We start from the raw sequence: 12,023 nt of genomic DNA on the forward strand, positions 1-12,023 counted from the left end.
TGTATAAGAGACCCGCGCGACCCTCCCCTAGTGCACAGCGCTGAGCTCGGAGGCCATCCCCGACCTCCTGTGTTCCTTCATCGCACCTGCCTCAGGAGTTAGCTGCTCTGGATCTTTCCCCCGTCTGTCTCCCAGATTTAAGCCCAGGGGTCCCTGAACCACCAGCGTGGCCCTGAACCTGTTGTCGTGAATATGACTTCATTAGAAAATAGATGCTCCCTGCAATGACAGAGCCGACCAACTGAGATGGGGACAGTAGGCTGTGAGTGACCCTCAGCTCTCTGTAGAGGGTTCTTGTTGGGAAAGACCCTTTCCCAGCACAGAAGCCATACCCTCTGCCCACCTCACCACTTTTGCTGACTTGGTTTCTGGGCCCCAGAGGCACCTTCTTGGTACACAGGGTGGGATGGGACCTCATAAGCCCTTGGCCGGGACCTTTGGCTCAAGTGCTGAGTCACTTCACTTCCAGGCAGCTGGGTTCTCATAGGGTGTCACAGGTTGAGGAGGGTGGCATGGAGCAGTGCTGGCAAATTCTCCAGTACCGTGTGAACTGGCATTGATAGCTGCTCTAGGGGTTGGGGACTTGACAGTTATCATAGCCTTGCCCAAAGTCAAAACCATGCTCACCCCCACCCCCAGGCCACACCTCTCTGTGGCTGACCCACCAAGATCTTTCTGACCATAGGACTTCTGTACTTGGCCTTCCCTTACCTACAGGGCTTGCTCTGTGCTCACTTGAATGTCAGCCGGCCACCCTTTGTGGATCTGCTACCACATTCCACCTGGTCACTCTGCGGCTGCCTTTCCTTCAAGCCTAAGTGACCTTCGCTGTTAACTTCAGTCTTGTCTCCTCTGTGGGATCTGAGTCGGCGACCTCTCGTCAACATGGCAGGCTTGCAGATTGGGTAGGAGTGTATAAAGCTGGCCTCCTGGGCCCATCCCAGACAGCTCCTCTTCTGTTCCTGGTGTCTCCTGGTTCTGGATTGGCTGCTGGCTCTGCCTGGCCTCCCCATACCATAGCTGCAATCCTGCTGGGCCAGGGCTCCTCGACCTTGGCACTGTTGACTGCTGGGTGGACCGTCCTAGGTGGTTAGGCATATCCCAGGCCTCTATCCCTAGGTTCCAGGAGCATCCTGTTGCTCCCAACTGTCCCTAGGCATTACCAAGTGTCTCCTGGGGGACTGGTTGCCTCCAGTTGAGCCTGCTCTATGCTGGCTGCTCAGAGAGGAGAGACAGAGTGTCTTGTTGGCAGACCCTTCAGAGGCGCTGGAGTCCCCACCAATCAGCCCTGTAGTCTGTCTTTCCCATCCATCAGAAGGGGAGCTCACCCTGTGCTGTTCCCCGGCCCTCAGGTGAGGACTCAGTACACCATGGCTGAGCCAAGTCTCAGCTATTGAGTTGCATTTTTCTTTCCTGCACTAATAGGCAGGGCTGGGGGAGCCTAATTGAGCTGTGAGTTCTTGCATTATTCGGGGATTATTGTTGACTGTGTCATGTCCTGAAGCCACTGGATGCTGAGGATGCTGCATAATTGAATCCGGAAGCCAGTCATACTCAGTTGAAAAACAAAATAGCTTAGCAGTTACTCATCGGCTTGTGAGGGTATAGACCTGGAGCCGTAACTGGGCAGCCTCGAGGCAGGAGCGGGTCCGATGGAGACAGCTGTCTGCTGCATGAGGTAGGTGTGCGCTGCCGGGGGGTAGTCCAGGGAGCCTGGGAGGTGGCCGCTGTGCCTGCCTCTGGACCCACGTCTCTAAGTGGGCTACTGAGCAGTATCCTAGCCTTAAGAAGGGATTTCCGACACTGCCATGTGGACAGCCCTTAAGGGCATCGTGTCAAGTGACAAAAAGGCTAATACCTTATGATTCCACTTCTGTGAGGTCCCCAGACAGTCATACACACAGAGGAAAGGCAGCAGAAGGGTGGCTGCCGCGGACGGGCACACAGTTTAGTTTTCCAAAACACAAAGCCCTGGAGCGGGTTGTGCGAAGTGGAGATGCACTTGACCCTGTTCCAACACGCACTACTGAACACGCCTGTTTAAATGTCTAAGATGGTGAACTTTATGTGTATTTTGCCACAATCCATAATAAACAGAGCCAAATCTCTAGGCTTTGGCTGTCTCTGGGTCAGGGGGACCAGAGAAGTGGGCTGCAGGGCGACTGCCCCACTCTGGAGGGGGACACGGCTAGCCAGCTGACCAGGCCCCGGGAGCCCGAGAGTTGCTTTCAAAGCACGGTTTCATTCCCCTTGAAGGGCAGGCGGGATCTTCCTCTTGTTTTATGAGGGGGACTGAGCTGCCCTTCACTTGCCCTGGGTTCCCACCTCATTATTCCCAATACTTATGTCCCAGTGAAGTCACCGCAAACATTGAATTAGCAAAAATGGAACCCTGTCCTGAGGAAGCCCAGGGTCAGGCTCCTGTGAGCCTCTGGGTGGTATCTTCATTAAGTGACCAATACAGAACCCGGCTGGCGTGTGCGTCACTGTGAAGACACCTCGTTCCACACGGGCTCTGGTCCACGGGCCACTCAGGCCCCACGCTACAGCTCCCGCCCGAGGGACGCCCCTCTGACCCCACATTCCCTCCATGAGATGGGCTTCTTGCTCTTAGCGAGCCCAGCCAGCACCTCAGCATAGAACTCGGACATTTAAACTGCAGTTGCCCCCAACAGCCCCAAATATGAAATGCCTGGCAGTAAAAAGGACACTCATCTGTCCACCAGGCAGCAGGGAGTGTTTCAGGGGTTCCCATCCTCGGCAGGGGCCATGGGTCAGGCAACTTAAGACATCCACATTTCAAGATCAAGAATGACCTTGAAAGTGCCTTGAGGTGGATTTTGGAGCTACGGGTGCATTTGAGGGCGGTGTTGAGTTTGCAGATGTGGGCTCTGAATGGTGAGCATCGGCTGTCTTAGCCTGTCCTGTGGCTGCCCCTCAGATCCCATCCAGAACACGGTCACTTCCTTTCTGGACACCATGGCCCAGCCCTCTCCACCCTGGCTGCCAACAGTTCTGCCAGGCTCTGCTTCTCTTGCCTCTTGGCAGCTGACTGAAGTGGCAGCTGGAGGGACCCTTGGAAAACACAAATCTGATCTGTCCCCTCTGCCCAGAACCCTCGGGAACAGAGGCTCCGGCCTTCAGTACTGATGAGGTGCCCCAACTCAGTGCTCTCTACTGCCCTCTGGCCTGGGTTTCCTCTCTGTGCCCAGCTCTTCCTGGCACCTCTCATGCCGTGCAGGGGTCCTGTGGCTGCTCTCCCCACTTGGATGGGCGGCTCATGAGGGGTTTGGCTGTGCCCTGGACTCCTAGAATGACACCTGGCTCTGGAGCCAAAGTACTGTCTGTGTGGGGCTCCCCAGGACTTTCCCGCCCCTCCTGCCGGGACCCACACTTACTCTTCTTGAAGAGCTTTTTCCTTCGTCCTGCCAGGCTCAGCTTGTAGTCCCTGCTGTCACAGGTGCAGGCCTCGCCGCCCTGCCCGTAGTACTTAGGGACGAGGTTGGAGAGGGCTCTGCCGCTGCCACCAGGCCGCACCGGGCCCTTGCACTTGTGTAGCTTCAGCTTCCCCGAGGCGTCCTCCACACACTGCCATTTCTGCAGACGCAGCAGGGCCTCAGGTGCAGGGTCTGGGCCACCCCGCTCACCAAACGCACCTTTCCCACATGGTTCGTCTGCCCTGGGGGGCTCCCTCTCCCTCCTGTGCCCAGGCGTTCCCAGGTCTCCCCTGCCTCCTGCAGGGCCTGTGCCACGGCTGCAGGTCTCATCAGCCCGAGCAAGATGCTGCTGCAGCCTCCACTCCCTGCCTCCCCTCCTCCCCACTCCTCAGAACCGTGCTCACCTGGCGGCTACAGCTTTCTTTTTAAAGGGCAAGTTGGAGCGTGTCACTCTTCTACTTAAAGTCTCCCCAGAGCCCCTGCCGCCTTTCCAGGAAGGTGCCAGCTCCCCATCCTGCATGGTCTGGCAGCGGCCCCTCCCCCATCCACCCTCCTGTGGCCTGGGCTGCTGTTCTCCAGCTCTTCAGGCTGGAGCAGCTGGGGAGCATCGCCACCCTCCAGGCCTCTGCCTGGGGTCACTCCTCTGAGGCTTCAGAGTCCACCTCGGCCTCCTCAGTCTTGAAAAAATCCCAGTTTAGGCTCCCTTGAAATCAGCTGTGTTTGCTCTTTCTGAATACGACTAGTTTCTTAATATTTCTCTTGTGGTTAATTCAAGTTTTTAACCTTAATTTTTTTAAAAAGGCTATTTCCTATGGCTCCTATAAATGGAAACCCAGCCACAAAGAGGACACCATAAAAGTGAACACCGTGAAAAGAAGCTGTTTAATCCCCTGGCTGCCTGCTGGGACCTTTGTGCAAATGGCCTTGGCATGGACCCAGGGGTCACCATTCTTCTGACATGGGTCAGAGCTGCCCGGACAGGGGCTGCCTTCTGCAGGCTCCCAGTGCACACCCGACAGGACTGGGGGTCGCAGCACCAGGAGACCACACTTTGGGGGCTGGCCTCGCCGGCCCAGAGGCCCACGCAGGCGCAGGCTGCAGCCCAGGCTGTGGCTGGACAGGACAGGGGTGGCCTTGCTGCTCACCTGCCCCAGCTGCTCACAGGCCGTCTGGTACTCCGCGCGCTGACACAGGTCCTTCACGCGCTGATACTTGGGCAGGAAGTTCTCCTCCTGGGCATCCACCTTGCCGCTTTCCCTCTTGTGCAGCAGTTTCCTGTGGGGGACATGGGCCTGGCTTCAGCTCTGGGTCACCTTTGCCATGGAGGATGTGGGACCTGCTGACCAGAGCTGCTAATTTTTAAGAGACTTAAGAAATTGGAACTATATAAGAAACGTCCCAGTTGGCACGAGTTGACAATAAATTAACAAACGCCCTCCTCCCTCCTGGCCTGGCTGTGAGGTGTGGGTGGCAGGAGCCTGCTGGTCCCTCTCCCAGCCCCAGCACTCACCCCCTCTCCACCAGGAAGGAGTCCCGCCAGACCCTCATCTTCTTTTTCAAGTGAAACCTGGAAAAAGAGCACTCTCCAGCTTCTTACCAGCGGGACCTCCCATGCCCTCCCATTCCCCAGGGCAGGGGAGGTGGCTTGAGGCCAGCCTTGTCCACGGTCAGTCCAGACCCCAGGCTGGACAGGGCAAATGGCCCAGCTGGCCCGGATCCTCCTCTGGGCAGAGCCGCTGCTTCTCCATGATGGGCTGTGCAGCCGCAGCCCGGGTCAGAGTCCTACTCAGCCTGTGATGCACTCCTGTTCCAGGAGTCCAGCTCCCCCATGCCGGGAGGCACGGCTCTCTAGTGGGCTCTGGACAGCAGGCTAATTACGTTGTCTGGGGTGGGGGCTTCTTTGCTCCACTTGAGATGGGTCTTTTCCATTCCTAGGTGGGTACACTGAGGCCCAGAGATGATGTTTCCCCCTGCAACTTGACCCCAGGTGTCTGGCTTGCCAGTGTCCCCGCCCTCCAGGCATGTCCACCTTATACAGCTGCTTCGGCTCCTCGTCAGAGGGAGGAGGCTAAGTGGAAGTGGTCCCCTCAGGGCAGCAGAGGACAGTGTCCCTCAGGACTGGACCCAGTGGGAGGTCACTGAGGAAGCCCAAGGTGAAATAGAGCCTCCAGGCCAGTAACGTGCTGGTACTTCCAGGGCTGGCCACTAGATGTCGCCCTTGCTCTCCTCTGTCCCTGCCCTGATTCGCCCACCATTGCCGTTCCCTTAAGTCTCCCAGGACACCTGGGAACATGTCCTCTGGCAATATCTGTCATTAAGCCACAGAGCACTGCCAGGGGGAACCTGCATTCCAGGAGTTGCATCCAGACTTGCTGACAAGCCAACTCAACTTCCCTGGGCTTCAAATTCCCAGAGGGTTAAGATGGGGATGCCGCCTCGCTGGGTAACTGTGAGGACCAAAACGAAATAATCCCCTGCAGAGTACTTAGAGGAGGCCTGGTAGGCAACAGTCCCTCAATTAGAGCTAACTCTTGTGATGTTTAATTTGTTTAATTTTAGTTCTGGGAGGGTCCTGAGCTCCAGATGGGAAGATGGGATCTTGGAGAGGGAGCATCCTTCTGTCCCTTAGCAGGTCAGTGGTCAGCATGGAGGGACCCCCAGCTCCTGACTCTTGGGAGATGCCCATACAGGCTGGGGAGCCCAGCACCCCTTCCCCTCCTCACCGATTCACTGGCCGTTCTGTGTCCAGCAACTTGAGGATGGACTTCCCATCCATGTCCGTGGGGATGTCCAGGCCAGCGATATCCAGGATGGTGGGGGCCAGGTCAATGTTGAGGACAATGTGAGGGTTCCTGGGGGAAAGGGAGAGTGGGGACTCACCACCTGGTCACTGGTACCTGCCTCACTTGGGACAGGGACAGGGGTGGAGGGTTTGAGGCATTTGTGCTGCTTTAACCTCAGTGTCTCCCCAGATTCAGCGCCCCCCCCCATTTCCCTTCAGTGCCTCCTGATGCAGCAGAGTGCTGTGGGCTGGCAGCCCGCCTCCTGCCCCTCCCCTCTCACTTTAGGAGCCACCCCAAAGCCGGGGTCCTGCCCTGGGCCTCCAGGCAGAGGCCGAGCCAACCCCACCTCCGAGCCCAGCCAAGTCCTTGCTATTCCCCTCCAGAACCTTCTTCCTCCCCACCCCTCACCCTGTAGGTCTTTGCTCAACTATTACTAAGGAGGCCTGTGACAGACCCCAACTGCCCCCAGGGCACAACCCTGGGCTCCATCTTAGCCATCGGCCACTTGAGTGTGGCCCAGCCTGGACTTGCTGCTAACCAGCGGTGGGGTCCGGCTGTCACCCTTATGGTTAGGTGCGGGTCTTCAACTCTGTCTAGCCATCTTGCTCTGTCTCCCGCTCGCCCCATGCTTGCTTTGAAGAAGCAAAGATGTCATAATTCTGCCCCAGCGAGGACCCCTGGGCACAGCCAGGGTGGCAGGCTATGTGGGCCGCGTCCTCCACACTGCACTCGTCCAACCCCACGAGCCCAATCAGAGGCCCTGCCAGGAAGCGGGGCCCAGACGTCTGACCGCAGTGTGGCGGGTAGGACACGTGCTGCTTCGGGCAGCTGTGCAGGTGGCCCCTGTTCTGAGCACAGAGGCCGGGTGTGAGCTCCTTCCCAGAGGCCCACTGAGATCTAATCCCCATGTGCCCCATTTCTCCATCCTGTTTCCACCATGGTGTTCCTGCCCGGGGGCAAGTGGCTTCAGGGCTGTGCCTGGCACAGGGCCAGTCCTGCTGAGTGAACGGAGGATGCCTTCTCCCTCCCACCTGGTTCTCCGAGGATGGGAGGCAGGTCTGGGGCCTGGGGCTTCAGTCATCTTTGCCCCTTCTCTTCCCCAGACCCATGCTGGGTGAGTACTGGACAGGTCACCAAGTGTGTCCAGGGTCTGGTGGTGAGGCCGAGGAAATGGCTGAAGCCACAGGAGGTGGGCCTGAAGGCTGGGGACGGAGCTGGAGACAGCTGTGGCCACAGGTGGTAGATATGCCAGCCACCAGGAGCTGGACGGGGTTGAGCTGTCCATGCCACCAGGGGTGCGGCTCTGGCTTTGGCCGCGTGGCTGTAAGCTCTGAGCTAATCCCGGAGGCCCCGGGACCTGGGGCCGTGGGCTGATGCACTTACAGGGAGCCAGCTTCCACATTGGGGCCTCTCACGTAGAACGGGACCCTGATATCAAACTCGTACGGCATGGACTTCCCCTTGACCAGGCCGAACTGGCCGATGTGGTAGCCATGGTCAGCGGTGTACAGGATGTAGGTGTTGTCCAGCTCGCCCGTCTCCACGAGCATGTTGTAGATCTGTGACACAGGACAGGAGCTGAGGAGTGGGGCCCTGTGCCTGGCTGCCCTGGCCCAGGGTGACAAGGTGCTGGAGATCCCAGGCCCCTTTCCTCTCCTGCTTCAGGTCACATAAGCCAGGCCCCTGGGACTGTCCCATTGATAACTGCAGCCCCGCCCCCTGGTCCTCCAGCACGCCCCACTCTGTCTCTTCCTTAACTTGGGCCTGCTGACCCCCTGTATGCTCTGGCCGCTTACTGGGGCAGAGACGGACATTTGTCCCCTACCTGCTGTATCTCATGAACCCTGACCTGCAACATGTGCTCCTGAATGAATGAATGAATGAGTGGGAGGGGCCGGACGTGGCCCACAGCAGGGTCTAGGGCTGTCCAGCTGAGGCTGTGGTGATGGCAGCCACAGATCTGAACGGTCCCCGGTGGTGTGGCTGCTTGCTGACAGGGCTGAGCACACTGACGGTGGCCCGTGTGACCGGGGAACTTACATTTTATTGTATTTAACTTAAAGAGCCACAGATAAACAAAATGTGAGACACACACCCACACAGCCCGAGATTCAGCAAGAAAAAACAACAAAACAATGAATTCTAACAGGCCAGACCCCGGGCGCCTCGCAGACCTGAAGTGAAGAAGCCAGGCACGCAAGCCCAGGGACAGTGACTCCATTTACACCAGGTGTCCAGAACACCAAGGCCACAGAGATAGGGCTTAGCGGGCGCTGGGCGTGGTGGTAGGGGCTGGGGGGAGATGGCAGAGGGTCACAACGGGGTTTCTTCTTGGAGTAGTGCAAATGTCCTAAACCACTGAATTATACCCTTTAGTTGGGTGAATTGAATGGCATGTGAGTTACATCTCAAAGCTGGTAAAAATGCAATGTCAGGAAAAACAAAACAAAAAGTAAAGAAAGAAAAAAGTAGCCCCAGAGCCCAGAGCCCAGGTTCAAGTCTCAGGAAAGCGGAGCTGGCGTCTGGGTGGCTCCAAGCCCTCTTCCTAGTCTAGGCAGTGCCTCGCACTCTGCCTTTGGCTTCTGGTCCCCTCTGTCTAGTGACCTTCAAGAGAACCCTGAAGGGCAGGGAGGGCCCAGCCCTGGCGTGGCTGGGGGTCAGGCCACACCTGGCGGGAGGCCTACCGTCTCCATGGAGTCGTCCACAGACATGAGGGTCTGGAGGCGTTTGCGCTGCAGCATGTTGGTGAACTCCATGTGGATGGGCTTCATGGGCCCCGTGTAGCGCATGATCCAGTGCTTGTCTGGGTTGGGTGCGTAGTTGTAGCTCGGCGTGCTGGGGGCAGACAGACAGACAGCGTCAGGCCCCTGGCCCAGGCCCCAGAGTCGCCTTGGGTGTGCCCCACCCGGTGTGGGGGGCTGCCTGCTCCACTTGGGGGCACGTGAACACCGGCAGGTCGGGGGCTCTGCTGATCACCGTCCTGGCCTCCTCCGCATGAGAGGGGCGCCTCTGGGAGGCCCAGCGTTAAGTCACCTTGAGCCAGAACTGCGAAACACAGGCCCCTTTTGTCTCTCAGGCCAAAGTCTCAACTTGGAGCTAGTTTTTCTTTGCCTCTTGTTTGGTGTTTGCTCCTCTCCTTTTAAAAGAATGAAAAGGTAGCCAGGCACAGTAGCGCAGACCTGTAACCCCAGCCCCTTGGACGGCTGAGACAGGAGGATTCAAGTTTGAGGCCAGTCTCAGCAATTTAGCAAGGCCCTAAGCAACTTATGAGACCCTGACTTAAAAAACAAACAGGGGCTGAAGTTGTGGCTCAGTGGTAGAGTGCTCGCCTAGCACGCACAAGGCACTGGGTTCGATCCTCAGCACCACATAAACGTAAAATGAAGATATTGTGTCCACCTAAATCTAAGAAATAAATATTTTAGGAAAACAAACAAACAAACAAAAAATCCAAAGAGGCTTCAGTTCAGAGCTTCTAGCAGATCCCAGCAGCTGACTCTGATTGAGCCCTGTTGCTGTGCGTGTGCTGGATGTTCTTTTAGCCACCTTCAAGGGATGGCAAGTGGCAGTCACTGTGGCAAAGTGGAACTACAAAATCTACAAAAAACAATTTTTTTTTGTACCAGGGATTGAACTCAGGGTGACTCAACCACTGAGCCACATCCCCAGCCCTATTTTGTATTTTATTTAGAGACAGGGTCTTACTGAGCTGCTTAGGGCCTCGCTTTTGCCGAGTCTGGCTTTGAGCTTGCAATCCTCCTGCCTCAGCCTCCCGAGTTGCTGGGATTACAGGTGTGTGCCACTACACCCGGCTACAAAATATTCTTTTGCATTAGATTTTGGTTTAAAAAAATAGGAAACTGATTTAGAAATTAAGTACATACAGTTATGTGAGGCTGGTACCCAAATGTCCACATCTGGACACACCACTGACAACTGTCACAATTAGTCTTCCAATTGTGGTTCAATCTCCCATTTACTAAAGAGGAAACAGGGTCCGAGAGGTTCAGGACCTGCCCGGGCTCCCCCCCGAGTGAGTGGGGAGTCCTGGGCCTTCTGCTGTGTGGCCAACTGTGACTACTGATGACAAATGAACCTTCACCGGGCTGTGACCGCAGGCTAGGCACGGTCTGAAGCCACCTTCTGTCATCACCTTCATACACAGTTTTAGGAGCGGGTGCTGTCTTCATTTTCCACGGGTGACAAATGAGGGCACTGGGCCCAGGGAGGAAAGCTAACTTGCTGGAAAGCCCAGCAGCTGAAATGGCCTCTGCTGCCACCTGTGACCAAAGCCGCCCTGGCCCTGGGGCCTGTGAGTCCCCACATCCTAGGTGCTGGGGCTGAACTTCCCCGGGACACTCCTGTGGAGGGTCAGGTGGCAAAGGCACACAGGTCAACTCGGCTCAGGGCCTCAACACCTTCTAGATGGTGACATATTCCACCCCAACCCAGAGCGCCTCCTGTCACCTCAGCTCGGGCGTCCTGGTGGGGCACGCCATAGCCGGGAGGCCGTCTGCTCAAACCCCCTCCTGGGTCCCCTGACCCCACCCCACCCCAGTCAGAGCTGACACAGGCGGAGAGGACAGCGCAGGAGAGGAGGGGCTGCAGGAGCGGGGCGCGCCCTCCGTCCCCCACCTGCCACATCTCAGGACCATCTCCAAATGGGCTCGGGTAGAAACGCTGCCGCTCAGCGCTCCTGACAGCCATGGAGACTGTTGCTAAGCGCCCAGCGGAGGAGGTCCCCAGCCCCGACCCGCCTGGACCCCGCTGGCTGATCGCTAAATCCTCTCTCCCCATCTTCCTCTGATTGTGAGAAGCTGCTGTCCCCTGTAGGCTGGCCTGACCCCGGGTAGAACACTTCCAGAACAAGGCCCCCTCCCGGGCTGAGCAGATGAGAGGTGGGGGGTCCTGGGGTGGGGCCCACAGCCTCCCTCAGAGAGCTGTGGCCTGTGGGAAGACCACCCGCAGGCCAAGGGGCCACGCTCCAGGGTGCCGTCCTCAGCCACCACCCCCGAGTCGCTGGGGGCTAGGCTGGAGCCTGCCCTGGAGGGTCTGCAGCGGGGGACTCTTGGGGAGGATTCTGAGGCCAGAGGCTGCAGAGCCAGGCCCCATGTGGGGCCCAGCCAGCTGCTGGCCACCTGCATCAAGCTGGGCTCCACATGGCCCCAGGGGCCTGTAGAAAGCATCCCAGGAACGCTGGGTGTCCCCTAAAGAACCCAAAGGACATCCCTTGCTTTTTGGGGGGTGCAGAGAAGGGTGACTTCACCCTCACAACCTCTGCACCTGGCCCCTCGTGCCCTGTGTCTGGAGGCCCAACACCTGGTCATCTCAACCTGGCCACCCCTGGGGTTGGAAAGGGCAGCCCGAGCCCCGTGGGAGGCCACAGCTCAGGAGGAGGCCAAGGGCTGCTGGGTGTGGGTCTGTGTGTCTGGTGTTGGGCATCTGTAGGTTTGCCTGTTCGTGTGTGTATCTGAGTGTGTCTGCACGCCTGTGCTTTGGTGGCTGTGTCTGTGTGTCCGTGTACACTGTTTCTATCAGCGTGTCTGTATGTGTTTATCTGTGTCTTTGTGTGTGTCTGCACGTCTTGGTACGTATTTGTGTGTGTGGCATCTGCACATGTGTGTGTACTCGCATGCACTGGTGGGTCAGCATGCGTGTTTCTGTGTCTATGTTTGAACGTGTTGGTGTGTGTTGTGTGTGTGTGGCGTAGGGATGGTGACTGGGGCCCTGGGCTGGTGGAGTGGAGGCGACAGGGACAGAACCCGCACAGCCTGCCCCAGGAACAGGGACGAGGCAGACCTGC

General features: G+C 57.6%; 1 protein-coding gene across 2 annotated transcripts in view; it reads right to left on the reverse strand.

The window, feature by feature from the left end:
* The window catches only part of Sulf2 (sulfatase 2), a 48,889-nt gene that overhangs the window by 8,410 nt on the left and 28,456 nt on the right, over positions 1 to 12,023 (reverse strand). The window contains exons 4-9 of one of the 2 annotated variants that reach the window (XM_015479339.2): positions 8,905 to 9,055; positions 7,604 to 7,779; positions 6,161 to 6,289; positions 4,948 to 5,004; positions 4,583 to 4,712; positions 3,399 to 3,597 (exon numbers count right to left, since the gene is read on the reverse strand). In XM_015479339.2, the coding sequence (XP_015334825.1) occupies positions 3,399 to 3,597; positions 4,583 to 4,712; positions 4,948 to 5,004; positions 6,161 to 6,289; positions 7,604 to 7,779; positions 8,905 to 9,055 (842 nt within the window). The remainder of the gene's footprint in view (positions 1 to 3,398; positions 3,598 to 4,582; positions 4,713 to 4,947; positions 5,005 to 6,160; positions 6,290 to 7,603; positions 7,780 to 8,904; positions 9,056 to 12,023) is intronic. The other variant, XM_048810822.1, reaches the window with a different exon arrangement.

Source organism: Marmota marmota, unplaced genomic scaffold, assembly GCF_001458135.2.
Source record: "Marmota marmota marmota unplaced genomic scaffold, marMar, whole genome shotgun sequence".
In the NCBI taxonomy this organism is placed as follows: domain Eukaryota; kingdom Metazoa; phylum Chordata; class Mammalia; order Rodentia; family Sciuridae; genus Marmota; species Marmota marmota.